This window comes from Muntiacus reevesi, chromosome 18 (assembly GCF_963930625.1).
Source record: "Muntiacus reevesi chromosome 18, mMunRee1.1, whole genome shotgun sequence".
NCBI classification, from domain to species: Eukaryota; Metazoa; Chordata; class Mammalia; order Artiodactyla; family Cervidae; genus Muntiacus; species Muntiacus reevesi.
Window position 1 is genome coordinate 22,709,252 of NC_089266.1, and position 26,523 is coordinate 22,735,774.

Genomic DNA, 26,523 nt, shown 5'->3' on the forward strand with positions numbered 1-26,523 from the left:
CTACCCAGTTATTGGACTCAAAGGAAGCCAGAGCCTCAGTTCTTTGGAGGGGAAATAGAGGTACCTTCCTGGTGGCTCAGATGGTAAAGAATCTGCCTGCAATGCAGGAGACCTGGGTTCAATTCCTGGGTTGGGAAGATCCCCTGAAGAAGGAAATGGCAACCCACTCCAGTATTCTTGCCTGAAGAATTCCATGGACAGATCAGCCTGACAGGCTATCATCCATGGAGTCACAAAGAGTTGGTCACGACTGACCAACTAACACACACAGAGGTACATACATCCCTCAGGAGGTCTCCAAACACAGAAAGCCCCTGTTTGTTCCAGCTCAAGGGTGCTAGAGATAGAGGCCTGATGATACCATCTCAGGGTGCTCCAAGCATTCCTAAGTCTGAGTTGACTAGGGAGGGGTTTATTGGGCTGAACTGTGCTGAGCTGGAGGGAAGATGGTGGCCCTCAGAGGAGAACAGAAGAGGCTGATCACGAATGGGCTTTTGGGGAAACTGGACTGAGGACTGAGGTCAGCTTCTGTGGAAACTCCTTTTAGGAAAGTGAGCACTCAGAGAGTCTGCTGTTTGTGGATCTGGAGGGGGAGGAGACTAAGCCCCCATAACCACAAACCCGCCCGTCTGCCCTTGTCCTACTTCTGCCACTGGCAAATAAATCTCTTTCCCTAGATGCTGTAACCTGAGCAGTGCTCCAACTCCAACGTGAGCTCATCTTGAGGAAGCAAGAGATCACGTGAATGGCTGTGTGCATGGGTGGGTGGGAAGGAGGGACACAGGGTTCAGACCCTCCTCCAGGGCTGGCATAAAGGCAGGACCCTTCTGAGTGCCACCCACTCCTCATCTCATCACTCGCAGCAGATGAGGAGGAAGGAGACTTAGACCCAGAAGTCTCTCCACCCACATCCAGGGAAGGATTCTCTCAATCTCCAACCTCCCTCCATTTTCTTGGACAGGCCCAGAGATGAAGAGCCAGAAGGGCCAGGAAGGGAGAGCAGAGACGTTGAGGAAATGGCAGGTGAGCTATATGCATTAGCAGAGGTAGCTTCAGGTCAAGTGGACAGAAGACTCTTTGGAGGGTCCACCTCTCCCTACCCCCATCTAACTTCACTTGTGGTAGAATCTTAGGCGGGGGAGTGTCTTGGAGAGGTTTGGGGACCTCAAGTGTGGGAACTGAGGCCTCTTCTCTACTGAAGTCCAGACAACAGGATTGGAGAGCCATGTCATTTTCCTGCTTTCCAGGACTGGGCTAGCTTGTGACACATGGTGTTAAATTGTCCATACTCTGCAGAAGAAACCCCTACCGCACAGTTCAAGGATGTGTACATTTGGAGAGAATGTCTATAGGGCAGAGAGACATCCAGCTAATGAGGTGGAAGGGTCCCCATTCTTCCCTCTCAGGAAGTCCTACCTTCATCTCATTCTCAGCTCTCCTTCTGCAGTTCCAACCTATTTCTATCCTCCTCTAACCCTTCCAGACTCTAATATGATCTCCTGAACCTTCCTTCAACCTTGTCATGCCCCCCCCACCCCCATTCCGGATTTTTCAGTGGGAAACTGTCCCCTCCACTTCTTTACCCTCCAAGCTCCTCCCCATCTTGTCGAGCCCCCCCAAGCTCCGCCCAGCTCGCCGTCCTGGCCACCGCGGCAGCCAATAGCTTAGAACCTGATTTGCATAGCGGCGCGGGGGAGAGGCAGAGGGAAGGGGGAGGGACCAGGCGACCTCCTAAATCAAACTTAGGAGGCGAGGACTGGGCGGAGGGGCCGCCGGGTGCCCGGCTGGGGCCGGCGGGGGGAGGGGAGGGGAAGGGGGAGGGGGTGGGGGGCGGGCGCAGAGGACAGCGGAGCGGGCCGGACACTGACAGCTCCATCGCTCCCTCCCTCGGTTCCTGCCCGAGTCCCCACTTCCCTCCTCCCATCGCTCCGAGCAGCATCTTCTTCAGACCCTTGATCCTCACTCCTGGGGTCGTCCTGCTCCCTCGGCTCCGTATAATTGCCTCCTCTCGCCCACCAACCCAGGAACTTTCTGCGCCCGCACCCGGGAGTGGGGGTTGCTTTGCCCGGGCGGGTTTCTCCAGGGGTTCATTGGGTTGGGGGGCTGTCTCTAAGGGCTTCAGGTCCCGGAAAGACGCCTACCACCCTTAGGCTGCTTCCAGGTGGACTGCCGTCGGGTCTCGGCTCTTCCCGTCTCCCCTAACCATGACTGAAATGAGCGAGAAGGAGAACGAACCGGATGACGCGGCCACCCACACCCCCCCGGGGACCGTCTCTGCCCTCCAAGAAACCAAGGTAACTCGAGAGGCGCGAGGCCTGGACCCCTGCCCTGAGCGCCCCCAGCCGGGGCATCCTCCTCCCGACTCAGTTACCACTGTGGCCTCTGGTGCCCTGGAGTCACCGAAGGGCCCGTGTGGCCCCTAACGCTCCGCGCGGCGATCCAGGAGCCGTAGGTTCGGATGAGGGACCGCAAACAGCTCCCATCACTCAAACACGACACGCCCTTGCGCGCGTGATGAGCGGAGCTCCCCCGCGACCCTCCAGGGAGGTTGTAACTCGGCTTTGCTGGAGGGAGTCGGCGCAGCGAAAGCGGAGGGAGTGTGTAGCGGTGTGTAGCGGGTGTGGGCCGGTGTACGCGCCCGAGTGTGCGCGCCAGGCGCACCTCTCCTGTGTCCGCCGGGTCTCCGCCTGTAGCTCAGTCCCTCTCTCTCTGCCCGTGTCTCTCTGAACGTGTCTCTACAACCTGTTTGTCTCTGCCTTAGTGTCTCTCTGTGAGTCTCTCTCGGGTTCTCTGCTTGTTTATCTCAGAGTCTCTAGATAGCTCTCTCTGACCCGCCGCAGTCCGACATTCCCTCCTCCCAGACCGGTTAGGCTCGGCGACGTGAGCCCGCGGCCCCGGGGTGCGCAGCTTCCGAGTTCGCGCTGGCGGTTGCGGCAGCGCGGGCCATCACGGGCGGGGACCCGCGGACTGTCGTTGCGGCTCCGGAACAGAAAGACAGGCAGCCCCACCCCCACCCTGCCAGCGGGACGGGGGCTGGGTGGTAGTGGGGGCGTGGGGAGCGGGTAGAAGCAAAAAGGAAAGTCATCATAATTAATGAATGTCATAATTAACCCTAATTATGTATGATTGTTACTCCTGCGGGAGTCACAATGAATAAATTATTCCCCAGTGAAGTCAGGCGCAGCCCAGACTCCAGGAGCTGAAGGGGCTGGGGGCGGGGAGGGGGCCCGGAGAACACAGCAGGGCTCACATTCTGCAACCCCCACCTCGAATCTGTCTACTGCCTCCCCAAGTTCTAGATGCTGACCAACAAGAAGTTCTGCGGGAAGCAACCTGAGCAGGGTCCCTGGGGATGGGGAGAGTAGGGGAAGTGCTCTCTGCCCCCTCCCCAGACTTCAGGCCAAGGTTACCCTTTCCTTTCCACCCTGGTAAATGGTTCCCACTTGGCTTCTGTTACCCAGATGAGGAGGGGGGCAGCCAGGACCAGAAATGGGTGGCATCCTTGGCCCCCCTGGTATCACTAGTTCATCTATAGCTATTTCCCATGGCCATCCTCCTCCTAATTCTGTCTGGACTACTTGCCAGGATATGAGGTTAATTCAAGGTCAAGGTCATCCAGGGAATGACCAAGGAAAGATGAGTAGGGCCAAAGTGGATGGAGTCTGGTTAAGGCACCCCAGGTAGGCGTCCCGTCCCTAAACCAGAGGGACCCTGTGGGTCTCCATGTCCAAGACTTCAGATTCACACTTGACCTTCTCCCGCTCCCTTCGGAGAACTGGAAACCTTGGGCTCTCAGACCACAGAGTTAACTCCCTTTCAGGGTGTCAAGTCTACTGGGAGAGGAATGAGGTGTTGAGGTGGGAGGGTATTGCTTGAAATAACGGTGACAGCTTCTTTCAAGCAGAGGGTCCCAGGAACAGAGCCCCATTCTGAGTTCCAGAATGAACCCAGTTTCCTGGTCTCAGTTGTCTTCTAATCACCCTGGACAGACACATACAGTCTCCCTGCTTGCTTCCCAGGGCACTGGGGGCCTCTCAGGTTTCCCACACCATGGCCTGGCCACTCCGCCCCCTCCTTAAGGGCTTTCTGAAGGCAGGCAGGAGTGCTGGGCAGCAGTGCCTCAGCAAGCGCAGCTGTGTGGGGAGGGGGCTGTCAGGGCCTGGCATGTCTGTACCTCCTTCCTCCCAGCCCAAGGACCATCTCATTCCATCACCTCTGGATCTGAGCCATGGGGATCTGAGGAGCAGGGAAGGAAGGGAGTATGCACGTGGCCTGGTCCCTCTGTACCAGGTCAGTTGGATCCCTGCCCCTTTGCCCGCCTTCCTGTACCTCACTTACGAAGGGCTCCGTAATAACAACACGGGCTGGGCTTCGGGTCTGGGGGGATGGTACGCAGGAGAGCAGAGGTAGGCAGAGAGAATTCAGAACCGTTGCCAGCCTCCTTCCATCCCCCCATCTCAGCTTGTCCCAAGGAATCTTCTGTCTTCAGACTGTGGTGGTAGAGGGGAAGGAAGGGAGAGGGTTGGTTGCTGCCCACCCAGCTCAGTTTGAGGTAGGTACAAGAGGAGGCTGGTGCCTGTTAGGCAATGAAGCCAACATTCCAGACTTATTTATCAGTGTTTGGGGGCCCCTGGGAATTTCTTGCAGCCCAAGTTCAGCCTCCTGCCCACTCTAAGGTTGGGTGTCACTCCTAAACCTAAGGTACTCCGTGAGCTTCCTAGTGTCAGCATTGCCCCCTCTGGGTCCCCATCCCATCCTACTTCATGGGGTCTGCCATCTGAGTCAGCTTGTGTCACATCTGCCACCCCCTCTGCCAGTTGCCTAATACCTTTTCAGGAACTGGTGGGAACCGAGGGAAGAAAGGACCATCCAGGGTGTGGAGAGGTGGGGAGGAGGCAGGCAGGCCAGGCCCTGCCTCCTAGAGGGGACTCAGAATGACAGGCCTGGTGGTTCAGGCTCCAAGCCAGACAAGCTCCTGGTGCTTTGGTGGTGATTGGGTGGGAGGTGGGGAGGAGGTGGGATGCAGATGTGCCCATTTGCTAGGGTATAGGGCAACTTCTCCTGTTAGGGAATGGGTCCTGGGACAGTAGGAGCACCAAAAAGATAGTAGTGGGGAGGTCTTCCCTGGAAACTAGGAGTCCCGGGAGTGGAAATACCTGGCCAGGCTGAGCCCAGATGAGGTTTGGGTGGCGTAGGCAGATGTCTCTGGAGTGGGCAGGCATTAAGCCATTTGGCAGAGATGCCTACATCTGCCCTCCAGTCACAGCCTTTGACATCTGCCAGCCACCCCAGGTGTTATTCCTTCCTGCCTCTCCACCCTCCTGGGATCTGGGGCAGAGTCGGGACTGCCCCGGCACTGGGGAACAGTCTGTTCCAGAGGCCTCTGGTCCCCTGCAGCGGTGGCTCCTGGCACTAAGGCCAGGCAGGGACCAGGAAAGGGCACAGGCTTGACAGAACGGAGGCTTGAAGCCTCATCCTGTGCGGATTACTTTGGAAATAATGGCCCCGGAAGGGGGGGACATGATTGATGTCTTCAAATATTTGAAGAACTGATGTGCGGAAGCGGGAGTAGCCCTTTCTGGAGCCAAGGGAGGAACAAGGGCTGATAGGCAGGGAGGCAGGTTTCAGCTCTATATAGGGAAGCACTTTCCAGCGATTGCAGCTGCCCAAAGATGGAATGACTGTCCCAAGAGAGGGTGTTCTTGCCGTCACAAGAGGTGACCAACAGAGTCAGACAACAATTCCGAGGGGCTGTAGCCAGAGCATTGCAGGGTGGGCACTGCTGGAGGTGGCCAGTCTTTCTAAGCTTACATCTCAGGACAAGCCCATGGCACAACTGAGGGGCAGAATTAAGGGCCAAGGCAGAGGGCGCCTCACTCCTCAGACTCAGTAGCCAAAGACACTAGTTCAAGTCCCAGCCCTGCTTCTTAGCAGCTGAGGACTCATGAGTGAGTAATTTAACCCCTCAGTTCCTCATCCTGAAAAGTGGGACAATAACTGTCAGCACCTCAGAGGATGGTGGAAGGTTAATGAGATGCTGCATATCTATTCCAGGACTCTGATAATAACCACCTCTCATATAAACATATAAACATAACATATAAATTTATGTTTATAAATTTAGTTTTTTGTTGTTTTGTTTTTTAATATTCACTTATTTTGGCTGCACAGGGTCTCCGTTTTAGTTGCATCATTCAAACTTCTAGTTGCAGCATGTGGGGTCTAGTTCCCCGACCAGGGATTGAGGCTGGGCCCCCTCCCTTAGCCACTGGACCACTAGGGAAGTCCCCTATAAGTTTAGGTTTTTGCTTTTGGGTTTTCAGGTTTTTGCTTTCTGTCTTGCTTAGAGAGCATCTAACCCTGACTCCTTCCTCTTGGGGGTAGGGAAACTGAGGCTCAGAGAGAGGAAGTGAAGTGACTTGCCTTCAGGCAGCAGGTTTCATTTTTGCCCCCGCCCTCAGCCCATCCTCCCCGAGACCTGTACTGTGTGCCCACGGCCCCTGGGCAGAGCGGTGGCTGGGTCCTCCATGCCTCCAGGCCTGCCAGAGCCTCCAGAGCCACGTTTGGCCCATAGAACACATTTGTGTTCTAATTAATTGTCCCTCTGGGCCTCCACCTCTGCCCCAACACCCTGGCATCTGGTGCCTGAGGTCCTGCTTCTCAGAGACACACAAAGAAGCCCACAGTGCTGGCCAGGAAACTTAATTTGGAAGGAGTTGGGCAACTCAACATGCCAGTCACCCCAGGGCTCTGTCTGGCTTTTCAGCTGGCACACCAGGACCCACCTTGTGCCCAAACATTTCTCCCTCTGCTTCCCCTTTGTCCTGTGGCCTGCTGGCCTCCCCAGGGCTAGAGGGGTCTCCACTTCCATCCCCTTGGCATGGCTGCCAAGCTGGCAGCCATGGCACATAGGCTGCCTGGTATCTCAGCTGGGAACCTGGGCCGAGTCTCCTTGCCCTATGGCTCCTCTCCCCATCGTTTGTTTTTTTTTTTAATCACTGGTGAAAAGAAGTGGGCAGGAGAAAGGGCTCTGAACAGGAGGTGGGTGGGCAAGGGTCTGGGTAGAGCGGTCCAGATTTCATTCCAGGCAGAATAAGTGTGTGTTCGGGTGAGCAGTAGAAATAGCTCTTTGTCATTGTTATTCCCACGCTAAGTCGTGTCCAACTCTGCGGCCCCATGAACTACAGCATGCCAGGCTTCCCCATCTTTCACCAACTCCAGGAGCTTGCTCAAACTCATGTCCATTGAGTCAGTGATGCCATCCAACCATCTCATCCTCTGTGGCCCCCTTCTGCTTTTGCCCTCAATCTTTCCCAGCATCAGGGTCTTTTCCCATGAGTCAGCTCTTCACATCAGCTGGCCAAAGTGCTCTAGCCTCGTGCAGAATCCACCCTATGCTCCAGAACATGCATTCTATTTAGGGTTCAAGCCACTTGCTCATCATTTATTCCACAAACATGGAATGAGCATCTTCTCTGTGCTGAAGCCCATTATGGGGATTTGAAGCAACTTTACCTGCTCTCCAGGGGCTCACAACCTCCTGGAGGAGTGAGAAGTAAATGACAAAACATAAACCTGATCAGAGCTCTCCTGTGGTCCCACTAAAAGGAATTCCTACAGAAGAGATAGCTCCCCCGGGGAAGAATAGTCACAGGAAACCCTGGAGGATAGAAAGCGAGACAATTGGATAAGGCAGGGAAGAGGACAAGCATGTCAAATGCTCAGAGGCATAAAATACAGATGAGTTCAACTCATTATGTCTGAACTCAGGTGGAAGGCATGGGGTGGAAGGGTGAGTTTGGCCAAGTAGTAGTGCCCTGGCTGGCACAAAGGCCTTGACTGAGTCCTGAGGAGCCATGAATGGTTTTTGCATTGTCAGGGGTCACCTTACTGCTGCATAGAAAACAGATGGGGATGGGCAAGGTGGAGGCAAAGAGTTATAGCCCTGAACCAGACTGAGGATGCCAGAGCCTGAACTAGGGCAGGGTTCTGGGGGTGCTGAGATGTTGCAAGGGATGGGCTGGAAAGGTGTTTGGGAGGGAGAATCAACACTGAGGATGAGGGTGCAGAGCGACCACTCCCCCTCTCCCTGTGCAAGAACTGAGGACTTGGCATGTTTTGTTTGGCCCCCAAAGTACTATGTTGTTAACTCAAGTAAATGGTACACCTATTCAATGAAATTCCTGTGTGGCCATAAAAAAAGAATGCTGAAACTCTTTGTGTATTGGTATGGAATGATTTCCAAGATTTACTGTTAAGTGAAAAAAAGCAAGGTACAGGAGAAATAATATACTACCATTTCTGCAAAGAAAAAAAGGGAATAAAATCTCTTGAATTTGTTTCTATTCAATTTCACATAAGAGTCTCAATTTCTTTTCTTTTTTTTTTTTTAAGAGTCTCAATTTCTTAACCGACTTTTTTTTTGGCCACGCGGCATGGGGGATTTTCCCATGACCATCCCCCCAACCTGCTCATCACCCCCCAACCCCCTCATCACCTCCCAACCCTCACTCCCCACAGTGGAAACGCAGAATCTTAACTATTGAACCACAAGGGAAGTCCCTCTTAACTGACTTTAAAGCTTAGAAGTTCATTAAGCGGATTAATCTTTTTTTATTAAAAAATCACATTTATATGGAACTTCCCTAGTGGTTCAGTGGTTAAAACTGTATGCTCCAATGCAAGGGGCGCAGGTTTGATCCCTGATGGGGGAACTAAGATTACACATGACATGTAAAATAAAATAAAATTACCAAAAAAAATTACATTTATAAAAGTCTAGATTTCTTTTTAAAAATTGGGAACCCTGGCAAGGCTGGGTTGCCCATATAGACTAGCCTCAGCTGGTAGAGGAGACCAGCAGCTACTTGCTGGCCATGCAGTTTGCCACAGTCCCCACCACTCCTAATTATGCCTGTCCAGTCAGAACTCCTTTGCTAGAGGAGGTCCCCTGCCTGGCTCTTGTGGGCATCTGGGGTGGTGACCTACCTTCTGGAACTTGGCAGCCTCTCTCTCACGAGAAGCTTTGTATCACCTCTGGCTCTCACCTTCAGGCTGCTGCTGGCCAAGGAGAGACCCCCAGGAGCCAGCCCCCTCCAGGCTCACCATCCCTCTTCCTCTCTCAGCTCCAGCGGTTCAAGCGCTCTCTTTCTCTCAAGACCATCCTCCGAAGTAAGAGCGTTGAGAACTTCTTATTTCGCTCCGGCTCTGAGCTTAAGTGCCCCACCGAGGTGCTGCTGACACCCCCGACCCCGCTGCCCCCTCCTACCCCACCACCAGCCTCCGCAGACCGGGGCCTGCCCACCCCCGTCCCATCCCCCTGCCCAGTCCCACGCCCCCTGGCACCACTCAAACCAGTGAGACTGCACAGCTTCCAGGAACACGTCTTCAAGCGAGCCAGCCCCTGTGAGCTGTGCCACCAGCTCATTGTGGGTAGGTGCCTGGGTGGCAACAGAAGGGGCCAGGGTGGGTGTGGGGAGTGGGCCCATGGAACGGACGGCCTGATGTCGAGGCTCCAGCTATTCATGACCCCAGTCCTAACTGTGCCCCTCCCCGTGGGCGGACACACAGCACCTTGGGGGTGGGTGGGGTCTCAGGATTTACTAACAACTCAGGCTTCAGGATCAGCTCCACCCTGACTGTATGGGGTCAGCCTCAGAGCACAGCCCCAGGCTGGCATGAGGAAGCCCAATCCCTTGCTCCCCCCACGCCCTAACCTACCTCCTTTGCTCCTTGCCCATGGATGTAGCCTGCCTTGACCACTCCCTGTCGCTGATCACCCTTCTTGTTCCTCGCAGGAAACTCCAAGCAGGGTTTGCGGTGTAAGACATGCAAAGTCAGCGTCCACCTCTGGTGCTCCGAGGAGATCTCCCGCCAGCAGTGCCCAGGCAAGACGGTGAGTGGGGACCACGTGGAGATGGCTGACTGATGCTCCCAGGCTTGGCTTCCGGGGCTCTGAGTGCCACTCAGGGCTGATTCCTCAGGTCGAGGGGTGCTTGGGCTTGGGGAAGGCCAAGCTCTCAGGGGCCGTGACCTCTCCTTACCCTCTCTCTGCCTGCTTTTGCCACAGTCCTCCTCCTTCCGCCGCAACTTCAGCTCCCCACTCCTGGTACATGAGCCTCTACCAGCTTGTGCCATGAGCAAGGAGTCCCCACCCACTGGTGAGTGTCCAGCGTTGCCCCTCATCCCCGTGATGTGACGAGAGACCCACACACTCCTCAAATGGGCTTTGAGTTACACTGGCACTGCCTGTTCTTGGCACTGCTACCACTCCCTTTTAATTTTTTTAGATTTTTCTTCATCTTCCCCTCCCCCTAATTCTTTGGTAGCTCCTGTCCTGAATTTAGAGTTGATTCATCTGTTCATCCATCCATCCATCCTTCAACAAAAACTTTATTGAGCACCTGCTAAGTGCCAGACACTGTGCTAGACACAGGGACACAAGCTCATGGTCTAGTAAGGGAGCTAGACATGCAATAGATAATCACACAAGTCATCAATTAGCCACCACTTGGTGAATGCCTGAAACCTAAGGATAGGAAGCAAAGAGAGGATAAAAAGGCATTCACCTCATCCGCAGAGACAAAGAAGGCATCAAGGAAACTTGAAGGATTCGGAATTAACCTGAGGATCTGGGGAAGACCAGTGTTGACAGAAGGAAGACCAGAAGCAGGAAGGGGCAGAAAAAGGGCAATGAGGCAGGGAGTGAGAGTGTAAGATAGAACCCTGGGTACAGGGCCTTAGGGTCCCTTTTAAGAGTGTTCTTTGGACTTAATTTTTTTTTTTAAGTTTAGTTTATTGAAGTATAGTTGATTTACAACATTGTGTTAATTTCTGCTTTATAGCAAAGTGATTCAGTTATATACATTCTTTATATATATATATACATTCTTTTTCATATTCTTTCCCGTTATGGTTTATCACAGGATATTGAATATAGTTCCCTGTGCTATACAGTAGGACCTTGTTGTTTATCTGTTCTCTCTATAACAGTTTGTATCTGCTAATCCCAAACTCCCAATTTATCCCTCCCCCACCCCCCCTCGGTAACCACAAGTCTTTGGACTTTATTCTAAGGTCAGTTTTTGTGGGTTTTTTTTTTTTTTTTTAGTTTTTGTGTTTTTATAAGAGCATTCTGGCTACTGTGTGGATTAGAGGGGCTGGAGAGAAGCAGGGAGACCATGGGGAAGCTATGATAGTTGCCAGTTTGGTAGCTTGGATCAGGCTGGCAGCCGTGGAGATGAAGAGAAGTGAGCAGAAGCTAGACTTGTTCGGGAGGCAAGACGAGATGATGGAGTGAACACAAACAGTGCGGAGGTTGAGGGGTCGAGGATACCTCAGGCTCGTGCCTGGGCACCATGGGAGGACATGGAGTTCTCACTGCAATTAGGGAGACTTGGGAGGGGCAGGTGAGGGGCATGCAGAATTCACTTTAGGGCTGGCTGAGCAGGGCAGCCAGGTGCCCGGCCTTGTTGGTGACTCCTTGGCAGGGGCCAGTGGGAAGGTAGACCCCGTGTACGAGACCCTGCGCTATGGCACCTCCCTGGCCCTGATGAACCGCTCCAGCTTCAGCAGCACCTCTGAGTCCCCCACAAGGAGCCTGGTATGGGGGACACCAAGGTGGGGGGGGCGGGGGTCCCAGAGGGTGGGGGACTGAGCCCTCCCCTCTCTGTGTCCCCAGAGCGAGCGGGATGAGCTCACCGAGGATGGGGAGGGCAGCATCCGCAGCTCAGAGGAGGGCCCTGGTGACAGCGGTGAGTGGGGTTGGGGACCAGGGGCAGGCGCGGAGCACAGTGGGGGCCACCACCTGCAGCCTCACACTCTGGCCCCACCCCGGCATCTCCAGTATTCACAGCCCCAGCCGAGAGCGAAGGGTCAGGACCAGAGGAGAAGAGCCCAGGACAACAGGTGAGGCTGGGATGGCACTGAGCCTCGGCAGGCCAGGTGGGAAGGGGACATCCTTCTTGTCACTGATCCCTAGGTGAGTGAGAGTATGCTGAGTGGGAGTCTCACTGTGCCATCATTTTTCCTCAATCTACAGGGATGGGCAATGCCAGGGTGAGTGGGGATGGGCAATGCCAGGGTCAGTAGGCATGGGAGGCAGGGCTGTTACCCCTCCCAACACTGACCCCATGCCTACTGAGCCCACTCCTACTCCCCAAGGGTGGGCAGTCCCAGTGCAGCAGGGAGAGGAGGCTCCCCTTCCCAGTCCCTCAGGGGTGTGTGAGCGCAGCAGGCAGGAGACTCTGACCTCTCCCTGTCACTGACCCGTGTCCTAGCCCCAGGGTAGGCAAGATCAGGGCAAGGGGAGAGTGGGTGGAGTAATAAAGGTGTCCTTCTCCCAGCAATGACCCCGAGCTTTTCCGCAGCCCCCCAGGCCTCCCCTCCGGAAGGATGTGGGGCCCATGTACTCCTACGTGGCGCTCTATAAGTTTCTGCCCCAGGAAAACAACGACCTGGCTTTGCAGTAAGTCCTCTAGCGGCCCAGCCTCCCCCCTACCTCTGCCCCCACCCCAGGGGGCTGCCTGCCTCCAACCTCAGGGCTCTGCGCTCCCAGACCTTGGAACATGAGTGTGAGGGGGATCTTCAGGAACCTCCACCTGGCCTGCTGGAGGCTACTGAGCCCCCAGATGAGACAGAGGTGCCAGGGTCCAAGAGGGTGGGTACTGATGCCATGTCTCCTGCCCCTGCCAGGCCTCTGTCCTGCAGTGTCTGTGTACCTATGGTCACACAGGGGCCATCGAGCCCTCTTGCAGGGGACCTGGGGGTCTAGGACTGTTGGGATGCAGGGCGGGCAGGTCCCTCCTGCCCCACATGCTACGCCCCCCACCCGCTGACTCTCTTGTCCCAGGCCTGGAGACCGGATCGTGCTGGTGGATGACTCTAACGAGGACTGGTGGAAGGTGATGTGGCAGGGTGGGGAGCAGAGGGTGAGCAGTGGTAGGCACCCGACTAGCCCAGACCCATAGAAGGCACTTTCCCTAATAACCCCCTTCCTCCACGACCTAGCCAGGCCTAGGCTCACCCTCAGGTCTTGCCTTTACTCCACCCCTCCGTGCCCCAGTCTTGTCCCTCTGCCAACCTTGTGCCCTTCCCAACCCAGAAGCCCCCCGACTAAGGGCTCAAACACAAAGAACCCAGGATCTACAGGATGATGGCCTTGGCTCTGAGTGGATATTAGGCCTAGAGAAAGCAGTTGGCTGGGGCAGCACAGCGCTCACTGCCAGCCTCATTCCAGGGCAAGATCGGCGACCGGGTTGGCTTCTTCCCAGCCAATTTTGTGCAGCGGGTGAGGCCGGGCGAGAACGTTTGGCGCTGCTGCCAACCCTTCTCCGGGAACAAGGAACAAGGCTACATGAGCCTCAAGGAGAACCAGGTGAGAACCTGGTCAGAACCTGGCCCCTGCATGGCTTGGGGAGGCTGGCATAGGAGGGAGAAAAGTGGCGGGAAGGTGGGTGAGCACCCTGGAGGAGGAGGAGGCTTGGAGCCTGGTGGCCGGAGGGAGGGCAGATTAGAAGCTGTGGGACTGGGGACTTCCCTGGTGACCTAGTGGTTAGGATTCCAGGCTTTCACTACCATGGCCTGGGTTCAATCCCTGGTCGGGGGACTGAGATTCTCACCAAGAAAAGAGAGTGGGACTTTGGGAACTGGGGCTGCTGGGAACTGGGGCTGGTGGCCAGCACAGGCACGGGCTCAGTTATGTCAGAGACAGCTGGGGGGAGCGCACTGGTTTAGGAGTCAGGGGCTTAGGTCTGAACGTTTTTGTCAACCACGGGCAAGTCCTTTCCCCGCTGTTACCTCCTCTGGGAAACGGGGAGTTTGTCAGGGGCATTAGACCAGCTGATCTCAAAGGTCAGCCCCGAAGTGCTGCTCGGGGTCTGCTGACCGCCTGGTTCTTGCTGCTGTGCCCTGGATTCTCATGGGATCTGCTCCCATCACCCCGGCTCCAACCACATCTGATGCTGGTCCCATCATCCCCCGGGATGGGCCCCCTGGGAGCCATCAGCAGGACTCGGGGCCGGAGGGGGGCAGGCAATGCCAGGCCTCAGCGTTGTGTCTCTCCCGCTCAGATCTGTGTGGGCGTGGCCAGGAGCAAAGATGCTGACGGCTTCATCCGCGTCAGCAGTGGCAAGAAGCGGGGCCTGGTTCCAGCCGATGCCCTGACCGAGATCTGAGAGGAGCCAAGAGAACCCAGAAGCCACCCCTGCCCATGCCCAGCCCTCCTCGCTTCTGGCCCCCCGGGGGGGAGGTTCCCTCTGCTCCTCTCCTAGGGGCCACTCACCATGGCTTGGGAGCCTTCTGTACTGAGAAAGGTGTTATTTCTGGGGTCCTGGGGTGCCCTGAAGAGGTTGCAGCTCTGAGACCTGGGGGTGAGGAGGAGGAGAAAGTGGGAGGGAATGGCAAAACTCCATGTGGGTCCCCCCGGTCCAGTTGCCATGCAGAGTCCAGCCCTGAGAGGAAGTTCCTGAGGAATGTCGGGGCTGCCTCTTCCAGAGAGCCTGCCCCTGCCCACCGCACCTTTGCATGCCTGACACCCGCCCCCTCCTCACAGAGCCTCTGCTTGGGCCCTTGTGTGTGTGACTCTGCAGCTGCCACTTTGGGAGTGGGGCCCTCCCGGGTCCCTCAGCCCCAGCTCTGGGTGGGGAGGGAGCTCAGGGCTGCCAGAGGACCCTGGTCTCATCACCTCTGTCACTCCATCAACTCTCAGGAAAGTCCTGCGGCTCTCTCTCCTGTTACTTGAAACTTGGGTGGACAGAGGAGGGGAGGGCTGAGGTCTTGGGAGGATGTGGCAAATCAGAGGCTGTCCCCTCGAGAAGGACAGTCCCCACGGAGCAACCGCACTCTACCCTTGTTCACTGGAAGAGGCCACACCCAAGAGCGGCCTGCACACAGAATCCCACCTGGCCCATACCTGATCAAAACAATCCCCATTTCACTGTCGGGACTCTGAACGCTCAGTTCCTGTCCCAGGCCTTGCCAGACCTGCCCCAGGAACCCCACCCTCAGGACTGACTCTGCAATAGCCCTCCCTCACCCCCTCTCTTGGGGTTCTGTGGGGGACAGGGGGCCCTTTTTCTGGCTGCATCTGGTCCCTTTTCCAGGACACAGAGCCCTGGGAGGAAGTGGGAGTGGGAGCCAGACAATGAATTCTGTTTGACCACCAGAAAGGGAAGGGGGTAGGCACGCTAGGGGAGGGGGTGTGTGGGGACACGCAAAGAGGACCCCTCCCTTGCAGGTTGCTTTTCTCTGGTGCCAACCTCCCTTCCTGCCCCCCCCCCCCCCCCCCCCCGCCTCCAAGCTCAGAGCCGCCTCTTGTGCCCTTGATCGTGCCAGCCAATGCCACCCCCATCCTGGGCACAGTCACACCCTCCCATGTGGTGGGAGGGACACATCCTCCTACCCACTGGCCCCTGCCCTACCTCTCCCTCTAAGAGGGGGGAGGAACTCAAGCCACACTGCCCTGTTTGCTGCCATGAGGCCCCCCCCAGCAATATCCCAGGGGCGGGCCCAATGCCCACTGTACATGAGGCTGCATGAGGAGTCTGCTGGGGCATTGCTGAGCCCCCAGACCCCTAATTAAATGTTTCTTGTCCCAACCTGGCTGCTCTATGTATCTATCAACTTGGGTCAGAGAAAGGGAAGGGGTGGGCGTGGCCTGGGGGTGTGGTGGGTGTGGACCGAAATAGGAGACAGCCTGAAGGTCAGAGAATGAGTTCATCTCTGAGAGGAGGGATACAGGGGCTGGGCTGGCCCTGACAGTGAGGGTCCCCACGTCTCCTCACTCCAGATCTGAGGAAATGGAGGAGGAGGTTTGGGGGACGCTGGAGGGAGAGAGGGTGGGGCTGCGGTCATTTTCTGGTTCGATGTGGACCTGCGTCGCGCCGGGGGCGGGCACGCACCTCTGCGTTTCTGCCCACCCAGAGGTGCCCCCGGAGACCAGCCGAACCCAGGGTCTGGAGGCCTCAATATCCACCCGAGATCAGCCTCGCCCCCGCAGCCCCCTAAGCCCGAGGCAGGTAAGTTGGTGGGCCGTGCGGCCCTGAGATGACTCAGTCACGCCCATCACTGGGAGCCTGGCGCAAGGGGGCCGCGGTGGCGCCCCTCCCGCCGCGGTGCCCGCCGCCCACCTGCTCGGCAGAGCCGCCTTTCCACTCCGGCACGCCCGGCCGCGTCATCGCCCAGGCGAGCACGTCCTGGGCTATTTATAGACAGAGGGGCGGGCGGAGGGAGGGAGAGGCGGGTTGCGGGGGTGCCAGGGCAACGGCGTGAAGCCAGAATGCAGAGCGGGTGGGAGCCTGCTCCTCCGGATAGGCACCCATCCGGTTCTGCCTTCCAGCCCCCCACCCCCACATCGAGGTGGGTCAGGTGGGACCAGTCCCTGGGTCGCCAACCACGCTTTCTTTGGTCCCTTTCATCCAGGAATGATGGGGGTGGGGGGGCAGCGGAGGACCAGGAGGAGGGTGACTCCCCTTCCCAGGACCCTTGATGGTGAGATTGGATAAAAGGATCACAGACCCAGGGGAAAGGCTTATAAAGAGGGGAACTCACACAAATAGACACCTACTATGTCTGGGAAACTGTGCCAGGGACTTTATTTTATTTTATCCTCTTAAGGACCCAGTGAGGAAAGAGGTGGTGTCCCCTTTTCACAGATGATGAAACTGAGGCCTAGAGATATTAGGTGGCTTGCCCGTGGTCATACAGATTATCCAGCCCAAACTTGTCCCTTTTTTACATGGAGCAGCTGAGGCCCAGAGCAGACTCATAACTTGCCCAAGGTCACCCAGCAAATTAATGGTCAAGCTGGTTTCAGAAATTCTCTCTCTTGCTTCCCAGTTCAACTCTTCCCCAACTTGACCTTGGATTCCTCATGGCCTTAAACCAGTAAGATGGAAACAGAGACCCCTGGAGATGCTGGAGGGGCTCCAGGGATCGAGACCTCACCCCCTGGAGACAGTCAGAGACTTTCAGCCAAACCTTCTGAACACCCACTTGTGTCGGTACCAGCCGGCAGCTGGCCTGGACCCCCGCCTCCCCCCAGCTCATTTGCCGCACTGCTGAACACAGCAGCTTTTTCGGGTGGCTGAACCACCCAACAGCAGGCTCACAGCCTGGGGGCCGGGAACAGCTGGTGCCCCCGCTGTGGCCGCGGCCCTCCTCTGTGTCCTCTCTGGGGGTGGCAGGAGTAGCAACACCATTGCCCTGGGGTGGAGGATGCTCAGCAACCTCCTGGTGGTGCCACCCACCATTTAGCTGTTGTCTGTGGCCTCTGTCCCCCCTCCTCAGCCTGAGCTTAACCTGGGTACCCTGAGAGATTAAGGTTATCTAGGTTTAGGAGAGATGCAAAAAGGGGGGAAGTCTGGGGGCCAGAAACAAGAGGCCTAAAAGGGCAGAAAGATGGAAACCAGAGGTGGAGGCAGGGAGATGCAGACAGAGTAAGGCTCCCCCATCTTACTAGCACTACTGCCTTTGGCTCCTTCGGCCTTCTCCCCCTTCCCCACCTCCTTAACATCCACAGGACGTTGGGGGCACCTGCTGAAGAGTGCGAGGAAGACAGGGCAAACCTCCCGCCTCAGCTCTCCTTGTGCTTCGGGGAACCAGCCCAGGTGGTTCATCTGTTCATCTCAGAGAGAGCACCAAGGACCTTAGCTTTTGTTTTGTCCAGGCGCAGCAGCTGTACTTGTACCTCTCAGGTGCGGCCCACACTGAGTCACCCCCCTTCACCCATGCACATCTGAAGGAATCAAAGGTGGGTGCTGGTGTTCAAGCCAAACTTGGATTCTGGGGGGCCCTCCAGGCTTCAGTTTCCTTCTCCAGAAATGGAGTTGGACTTGCTCAGAGAGTCTTTACCTGGGGCCATGAACTCCTTTAAAAGGTATGCAAAATTATATGATGGGACCAGTTGCAAGCTCTTGAGAGAACGGACATGTCTTTTTTTTTTTTTTTTTTGGCTGTGTTGGGTATTTGTTGCTGCGTGCCAGTTTTCTCTAGTTGTGGTGCATGGGTTTCTCATTGCAGTGGCTTCTCTTGCTGCGGAGCACAGTCCCTAGAGTGCGAAGGCTTCAGTAGTTGCGGCATGTGGGCTCAGTAATTGTGGCTCATGGACTTCATTGCTCCACAGCATGAAGAATCTTCCGGAACCAGGGATCAAACCTGTGTCCCCTGCATTGGCAGGTAGATTCTTAACCACTGGACCATGACTTAAGTCCCAAATAGACATATCATCTCATTAGAAGTTCTCAAGGCTCCAGGACTGGAAGAGATCCAGTGATTACTTTAGGGGGTCTGTCTGCTGAGGGGGCCATCCTAGGCACTGCCTGGAAAGGGGTTAGAGGCCGGTGGTGGAAAGAGGTAACCTTAGGCCTGGAGTGAGCTTCAGAAAGAAGTGATTAAATGCAAGCCTTCCCAAGAGATAGGCTCCTACAACTTAGTTCTTCCCTCCCCCTCCCTTCAGCCCCTCACCAAAGTGAGGCAGTTTCCTATATCTTCAGTGACCTGTGGTCTGGCTTGCCTGGTGGCTCAGATAGTAAAGAATCTGCCTGCAATGCGGAAGACCCGGGTTCATTCCCTGGATTGGGAAGACCCTGGAGAAGGAAATGGCAAGCCACTCCAGTATTCTTGCTTGGAGAAACCCATGGACTGAGGCGCCTGGCAGGCTACAGTCCATGGGGTTGCAGTCAGACACGACTGTACGACTATCACTCAAGTTCCTTTCTGTGACCTGTGAGAGAATAGCACCATCTCCTGGTCCGTGATGGCAACCCTTTTCTGTGCCGGCAGCTCAGGAGCCCCAGTGAAGTAGAAAGTTCTAACTGTCCTTCCTATCGTCTCTCTACTGCCTGGAGGAGGTGGAGGTGGGTGGCCTTCCATGCCCTTCCTCCTCCGGTCCAGGCATGGGAAGGTGTCTCATGCTCCAAGCAGCTTGGTGAAAGCCCTTCTTCTTCCAGGCCACAGCTTCCCCATTTGGAATGATAGGCTTAGAGCAGGCCCTATGGATACTCTTTGCACAGGTTGGTTATGGTGGCAACAGGCAAGCCCAAATCAGTGTCCTCTCAGCCCAGGTTCTGATGCACATGGGTGGTGGTCGAGGTTGTCTGGACTGTTCTGTCTGCACCTCCCTGCCTTGGGTTACCCATCTCCCGACCTGTCCAGACTAGACAAGGAGACTACAGGCAGAGATGGGGACAGGTCTACTGCCCTCAAGATCACTTAGCCAAATGCAGATAGGCACACCTGCCCATTACACACCCTGAAGATCCCTTACTAGCCTTCACATTACTCCAAAACAATTCCTCCTGAAGACAGGTGGAAGGCAGGGAAGTAACCAGGAGGGGCACGACATAGCTGTTCCCCTTTCCTTCCCACTTCTCACTGGAGCTGACACTTCTGTATTTAACTGGTTGATTGATCCCTTCCACCTAGACACCAGTCCCTCAACTGTCACCCACTCAATATATTCAAGTCAGCTCTTCAGGCATTCTCCACTGTGACTGGATCCTTCTGACCATCAGATCCTTCTGACCAGTCTTCCAAAGCTTGACGCCTGGGAACCAAGCCAGGTCATTCATCTCATTCTCCCCATCCCTAATGATGCAACACTAACTCAGGCTGAACAGGTGACTCCAACATGTGGCTTAACCTCTTTTCTCATCTGAAAATGGAGAAGCAAATACCCTACTTTAGGGATGCTCAAAATGATGGCTTCAATTCTATCTCAATAAGGCTGTCTAAAGAGCTCAGACAGCAGTCAGCAGTTCAGGTTCAGATCACCACCTTCTGGACCGCTGGCGGTTCAGCAGACTGCAACTTTGAACCTCAGTGCAGTTGAAGAGCACAAGCATATTATTTTCTGTCATTTTTAATGTGACAACTCACAACTGAATACCAACCAAAAACCAACATCCGAGACCGTGTCTGAGGTGCCCTTCATACTCTGCTGTAAAGGGCAGTTTGGAGGCACAATATCTGAAGCTTGGGTAGAAGTCATTCCGTCCCACCCTTCAAAGGAGGCCCCCACACACCATGGATGGAGGGGGCATGAGCCTGACCAGAGGCTAGGAGTCAATGAAGCAACAAAGCAGGAACCCAGGGAAGGATCTGTATCCCAGTCCTCAGTTCTGGTCCTATAAACAGTGAAGACCCCACTGAAGACTTTGGAAGCAGAGAGGTAGGCAGATAAAGGCTTGTCTTTTATTGAATGAGTGATCTATGCAATTGCCGAGGCCACTATGTACAGAGAAGAGGGGGAGAACTTTATTTCTTGGTCTCTTCCTCCTTGGACAGAGTCTTGATGATTTCCTCCTTCTTGGCCTGGAGCCGCTCTTCCCGGCGCTTGCGGGCTTCCTTGGTCTTAGACCTGCGGGCCTCAGCCTGGTCCCTGGAAAAGAGAAGATGGGTGAGCTGCTGGAGACACCAAAAGCTGATTCAACTAACCAACAGCCCCACACTATCCCAACACTGATGGTGGGTGGTGTGCGGGTGTGTACAGGACAAGCAGTATGTATCTCTAACACAACAGCTGTATTCTGGATAGACTGCATGGAAGCCAAGACTAGACATTAGCATATTTTTAATGTCTCAGAACTTACGCTAGAAGCTTCTTGCGAGCCTTGTCTGCCTTTAGCTTGTGGATATGTTCCATGAGAATCCGCTTGTTTTTGAACACGTTACCCTTCACCTTCAGGTACAGGCTGTGATACCTGTAGGATACAAGGGTTATCAGAGGTTCTGGTCAGCAATGGCATCAATAGAAGTAGGTCTGTGATCTGCTCTTCTACACAAGGCCCCTAAGCATGTAGAGTTCCTGTCCTCTTCCCTCTTGGTGCAGAGAATTCTTTCCCTCATCCAAGACTTTCTGCACAATTAGGAGATAAAAGAGTTCGCCTGGCAGATAGTGGGCTACCCTGATGGTATATGCAGGGAGAATAGAACGGAAGAACTTTCCTAACAAAAGTATAAGACACATGGCTCTCCGCCCAAGGCCAATGAGATAGAGCTTGCATCTGTGCAAAGAACAAGTCATCAAAGCAGCAATGGATCTTGGTGAGCCCAAGAGAAGGTACTTACATGTGGCGGTCAATCTTCTTAGATTCACGGTATCGTCTGAGCAGCCGGCGCAGAATTCTCATCCTCCTCATCCAGGTTACCTTCTCCGGCATTCGAGCATTGGCAGTACCCTTTCGCTTACCTAGGAGGAAGAAGAGTCAGGCTCACCATAGTGCATCTGGGTTACTAGAGCCAGCTGATTAGTCCCAACAAGAGCCACTAACTTCTACAACACTCTATAGTCCACTGAGTCATGTACCAAGAGTTGTACCTCATCTTAAGTAGCATTATTTCCATTTTACAGATGATACCAAGTATTAAACTTCTTTCATTTACTCAATTTTCAAGGGAGCAGAAACAAGGCAATTATCCCTCATTCACTTCAGGCAGAATGTGAACACTCCAGGGCATGCACTGAGGCATGCCTCAGGTGAGGCAGCCTGCAACAGGTAAGCTGGAAGATCTTAAAAAGGCGGTGTGACCTCCATCTCCCCAGATCATGCTGACCTTACAAAGTGATGTTAGGATTTATAGGACAACATTCCTTAAGTATCCAGTAGGATCCTTGGCAAGGTATAGGTGCTCAATAAATGAGACCTCTTTCTACCAATACCATCAATTCCCACACCAGTGCCAACTTTCTGATTTGCAAACAGAAAAACACACCAAGCATCACGGACTAAGAAAAGGGTTCAAAATAAGTCAGAATGGGGAAAGATTCTGAATCTATCCCAGTCTAGATTTAATCATCTATCTTTCCCCAAGTCTTGGAATAAACAGAATGCACTTACCTATACCCATATGCCTGCCCTTCCGGCGAGCCAAGGTGTTTTTCCGGCATCGAGCCCGGGAATGGACAGTCACAGGCTTCCGGATGATCAGCCCATCTTTGATCAGCTTCCGGATCTGCTGGCCTGGGAAATCACAATATACCTGGTCAGTCAGGTGGGTCCTAGTCCCACCAGTCATAACTCAAGAGTTCAAACAGGACATGACAGAGGCATGGCTCACATCCCTGGTTTTCAAAAATGGTGCAAACTGGGGACCTTCTATTTCTTTCCTAAAAAAAAAACAACCAACAAAACTTCTACCCTTTTAGATGTCTAATAGCACTCAAATATACTTATTTGGGGATATGTGATCAAAATAATATACAGATATAGACTAGTCCTTCAGATTCTGTCTCACCTATTAGCTACCAGTCTAAAATAAGGATTTTCTGAGCACATATTACAATACCACAAACCCAAACAAAAAGAATTTCCCTGATACTGACAAAGATTCCTGCTAAACTTTCATCAGCTCCTGAAGCTTCTCACAGGCCAATCTGTACACTTCCTTAAAGAATCCTGTTAGGTCAGTTCAGCCAGAAACCCCCTAACCTGTTTCCTCTTAGTATTTTTATTTAAAAAAATATTTATTTTATTGTAGTTGATTTAATGTTGTGTTAATTTCTGCTGTATAACACAGTGACTGTTGTACATATATATATATACACACACACACTTTCATATTCTTTTCCATTATAGTTTGTCATCCTCTTAGTAATTTTTCATCCACTGACCCCCTTTGCTATAAACACCCCCTTTGCTCCTTTGCTATAAATTCCTACTTGCCCACTCTATACTCTGCTTTGAACGTCCCAATTCATCACTTCATTTCCTTGGTCATCTCTACCCCCTGCCCCCACCCCAGTCCTTGTACTCTATCCAAAAATTCCTCACATAACTTATAAAACAGAACATCCACTCTAGCGATATTTATTAATGTAACACTGAGTGGCTGCCATCAACGTCTATCCTGCCATTCTGGCAAAGGTCAGGAAGAGAACCTCTGGCAATCCATATTTTCATGACTCCTCCATTTGATGACACCCCCCCCAGACTGTAAGCTAGCCTATGTTAACAGTCAACATAATAGTGTCACCTTTCATTGCACAAAGGATGAGAAATGGGGAGGGTAAAGAAGGAACGCAGACCCCCAAGAACTCACGGGAGTTAGCATTGGCGATCTCATTAGTCTCATTGGGGTCCAACCAGACCTTCTTTTTGCCACAGCGAAGGACGCTGGAAGCAAGCCTCTTCTGAAGCCTGAGCATACTGTGACAACAGAAAACACTATCAGGCCCTGGAAAGCATACCTGGGCAAGGCTGAGCATCCCCAACACAACCTGCCCACCCCACGGTAGACAACGTCTGTGGGTCTGTTTTCCCCTCTGGAAAATAAAATTAACGGATAAAACTGGAATGAAGAGGGGGCTTACGCCTTTTCTGGTACCCAGCATGAAAAATAAAGTGTTTAACATGAAGAATCTGTGGCTGTTTCCTGGGCTCGTTTGCTAGTCCAGTCTAGTCTTTTGTTTCCTGGGCTCGTCTGCCTTTTATCTCAGCAATAAACTAGCTTTAAAAGTTTTCTTAATGATGGGTCTACGGGGCAGAAGGCATCAAAATGCTAGGATTGCCTCACTTTTGGCAGGCAGAGGCTTGAGGCCTATTCGCGGCCTGCCCTACGTCATATGGAAGCAGAAATGGGCTCGGAGTTACAGACTGCCCCAGCGAGTTAAGGGGGCCACAGCCCAGTCCCCGCCGCCGCCTTTCCTCTGCCTCGGTGGGTCGCCTCAGACACGTGCAGGGCGCGTAGCCAGCCCTCCCCCGGCCTAGAGTTCCCGGGACGTCCCCCTACCCACCTTCCCTCGAGGCCGGGCGCTAGTGTGCTCCGGCTACCCCAAGCCCCAGGACCAGCCGCTTCAGGGAGGCCTCCGCCCTGTCTTTTCCTGTAATGGGCCGCGGCACCGAGCCCTGCAAAGTAAAACTCAACCAGGATCAGAGACCCGAGAGCGCTTACCTCATGGCCGCGGTCGCAGCGGCGAAAGGAAAGAACTTGCCCTCGCTAGGCTCCTCCCATTATCTGTGAAGGGGAGAGTCCATCCCCCGTTCCGCTTTCGCCCGTATTCCCGTTCGGTCCTTTCATATTCCGCCACCCTATACTTACTTGTATATTCTGAAAAGACCCAGAGTAATAGAAGTCTAACATTAGGAGTCGGTTTTAAACTTTAAAACATGGAAAGTATCCCCCTTCGGTATGCCAAAGTGGCATAGTCCGACTTCCTATTAGGCATGCGCAGCGAGGGTACCCGATGACGTGGGTAGTGGAAGCCGGAAGTCAGCTGCATTGCGCAGGCGGGATAAAGGGGCTTTGCTAGAGTGGCCTACTCCTCCCAGGTGTAGTGGGTTCTGTGGAAGGATGTTTTATTAATTGGACGGGGGGGGATGAAGCAAGAGAGAATGAGCTCAGATACCAGACAAAAAGCAACCTTCCCCAACAAAAAGTTGGGGAACCCTGGAGTGCAGGCATTAGCTTTTGAGCCACTGTGGTCCTTAATTACTTAGCGCCTCCATTTCCTCCTCTGTATAGTGTACCTAGTTATGATATCTAATTTGCAAAAGAAGGCGTTAAGAAAAGCTCCATGATGGCAGGAACCAGTCCTGGGTTTGGCTCATACAGCTTTGCACATAAGTAAGCACTTGAGAAATAGCAAGTGAGTGGAAGAATAGTTGGAAAGTCTTTAAAAAAAAATTAAACGACAGGACCTCTCATAGTTCTTTCTTCTTGCTTTGGAGAACCAAAGGCTTTTGGTTAAGAGGCCAAGGAGAACATTGCAGGGTCCAAGAAACATAAATCTGAGTTCTGGTTCTAACTCCTTGCTTTGCTTCAGCTGGTAAGCCCATATCTATCATCTGAACTTTCCTGGCTGCTAAATAGAGCATGCATGCTAAGTTGCTTCAGTCGTGTCCTACTCTTTGTGACCCTTTGGGCTGTAGTCCTACAGGGTTCTCTGTCCATGGTATTCTCAGGCAAGAATACTGAAGTGGGTTGTCATTTCCTCCTTCAGGAGATCTTCCTGACCCGGATATCGAACTTTCCTCTCTTAGGCCTCCTACATTAAGTGGGTGCTTTACCACTAGAGCTAGCTGGGAAGCCCACTAAATAGTGCTGATGAGGTCCAAAAGAGGAAGGGAAAGAAATTCCCTGACGATCCAGAGGTTTTGACTCTGTGCTTTCACTACCTGAGGGCCCAGGTTTGTTCCTTGGTCAGGAAACTAGGATCCCACAAGCAGTGTGGTGTGGCCACCCTCACCCCCTCCCCCCCCCCCCCAAAAAAAGAGGAAGGGAAGCAAAACTTATGCCACTTTCTCACAATAGAGAAACTGAAAACCCAGGTCTTTCTACAAAACCCAGGCCTTCTCTGTCATGCCAGGCTCTCTTGTGTCCAAGGGAAAGATGGGAGCCCTGCTTAGGGTTGGATCTTAGGGCTGATCCACACCTGTTGGAAAACCCAGGGTGAGAGGGAGGAGTCGGTGTATTCCACAGACTCCCCTCCAGCAGAACATAGCAGGTTGGCTTATTTTATTTTACTTTTTAGCAGCGCGGGTTTGCAGGCTCTTAGTTCGCCACTCAGGGATTAAACCTGGGCTTCCCTGGTGGCTCAGAGGTAAAGCGTTTGCCTGCAATGTGGGAGACCCAGGTTCAATTGCTGGGTCAGGAAGATCCCCTGAAGATGGAAATGGCAATCCACTCCAGTACTCTTGCCTGGAAAATCCCATGGATAGAGGAGCCTGGTAGGTTATGGTCCATGGGGTCGCAAAGAGTCGGACACGACTGAGCTACTTAACTTTCACTCAGCAGTGAAAACATGGACTCCTAACCACTGGACTGCCAGAAAACTCCCAGCTTGGCTTATTTTAGAGTCATTGAACCTGGGCAAGTCTCCATTCTACTTCTCATTTCTCTTTTTTGTGGAGCCCAGGAAGGGGTCAAGTAAGGTGGTAACAGGTCCTCCTGTCAAAATTGACACTCTACCCTCCTTCCCCACCCCATCCCACCCCACCCCTGCCCTGCACAGCATCTTACAGCATCTCCAAACATCTCAGAAACCCATCATTTAATTTCCTCTTCCTCCCAAAAATCCCAGGTGACAGACACCCCACAGTACCAGCAAACCCATTTTACAGGAGAGGTGTACTGATGTGCCCAGAACCACACCACCAGAAAGAGCCTGAACCAAATTGGCACTAAGGCCTCTTGCCAGAATCCTCTACTCTTTTCAGCTTCAGAGATCATGGTGGTTTGGGTCCAGGCCTTGGATATCTGTCCCCAAATAAGGGATGAAGGGGGAAACAATTCCAGGTCACAGGTCATTAGATCTGATTTTCGCCACTCTCCAGTCTCAGCTCCACATTTCTTTCTCCTCTTCCCTCTCTACCCAGGAACACAGACCTCACCCAGGCCCACCCCTGGCCTTTTGGAAAGGCTTGGGGGATAGCTATTAGCGCTAGGGCAATAGGACTCTTGAATCCCTGGGATTTCTTGTTGCTGTCTCTGCTGAACTCCATTTGGACACCCTCCCCACCCCAGCTTCAGCCTCCAGCCATCCATCACCAACCTATTGGAGAGGGAGGGGCCTTTCTGTTTGGCTCA

The 26,523-nt window shown here is 53.7% G+C and overlaps 2 protein-coding genes and 1 pseudogene across 4 annotated transcripts; 1 reads left to right on the forward strand and 2 right to left on the reverse strand.

The window, feature by feature from the left end:
- LOC136149795 (large ribosomal subunit protein eL19-like) overlaps positions 1–23,860 on the reverse strand; it is a 239,275-nt pseudogene extending 215,415 nt beyond the window's left edge.
- STAC2 (SH3 and cysteine rich domain 2) lies at positions 1,853–15,223 on the forward strand. 2 transcript variants are annotated; one of them, XM_065909884.1, is made up of 11 exons: positions 1,853–2,294; positions 9,054–9,432; positions 9,798–9,895; positions 10,070–10,160; positions 11,490–11,602; positions 11,681–11,753; positions 11,846–11,907; positions 12,369–12,466; positions 12,851–12,902; positions 13,238–13,375; positions 14,070–15,223. In XM_065909884.1, the coding sequence occupies exons 1-11, from the start codon at positions 2,205–2,207 to the stop codon at positions 14,172–14,174; spliced, it is 1,299 nt and encodes a 432-aa protein (XP_065765956.1). In that variant the 5' UTR covers positions 1,853–2,204; the 3' UTR covers positions 14,175–15,223. The 2 variants fall into 2 exon arrangements, with proteins under 2 accessions (XP_065765956.1, XP_065765957.1); XM_065909885.1 differs by having other exon boundaries at positions 9,126–9,432.
- Positions 20,169–23,936, reverse strand: LOC136149794 (large ribosomal subunit protein eL19). 2 transcript variants are annotated; one of them, XM_065910361.1, is made up of 6 exons: positions 23,890–23,936; positions 23,038–23,144; positions 21,837–21,959; positions 21,067–21,187; positions 20,589–20,699; positions 20,169–20,377 (listed from the first exon to the last, which is right to left on the reverse strand). In XM_065910361.1, exons 1-6 carry the CDS (start codon positions 23,892–23,894, stop codon positions 20,254–20,256), a joined length of 591 nt encoding a protein of 196 aa, XP_065766433.1. In that variant the 5' UTR covers positions 23,895–23,936; the 3' UTR covers positions 20,169–20,253. The 2 variants fall into 2 exon arrangements, with proteins under 2 accessions (XP_065766433.1, XP_065766435.1); XM_065910363.1 differs by lacking the exon at positions 23,890–23,936 and adding an exon at positions 23,732–23,863.
- Between the last annotated feature and the right edge of the window lie 2,587 nt (positions 23,937–26,523).

Excerpts from the sequence above, each read along its gene's own strand:
- STAC2 (XM_065909884.1), top strand. The coding sequence starts at position 2,205 with ATGACTGAAATGAGCGAGAAGGAGAACGAACCGGATGACGCGGCCACC. Across the intron at positions 9,896-10,069 it reads AGCAGTGCCCAGGCAAGACG|TCCTCCTCCTTCCGCCGCAA; the intron begins GTGAGTGGGGAC and ends CTTTTGCCACAG. Across the intron at positions 11,603-11,680 it reads AGTCCCCCACAAGGAGCCTG|AGCGAGCGGGATGAGCTCAC; the intron begins GTATGGGGGACA and ends CTGTGTCCCCAG.
- LOC136149794 (XM_065910361.1), bottom strand. Across the intron at positions 21,188-21,836 it reads GGGCAGGCATATGGGTATAG|GTAAGCGAAAGGGTACTGCC; the intron begins GTAAGTGCATTC and ends TCTTCCTCCTAG. Across the intron at positions 20,378-20,588 it reads GCTCGCAAGAAGCTTCTAGC|GGACCAGGCTGAGGCCCGCA; the intron begins GTAAGTTCTGAG and ends TCTCTTTTCCAG.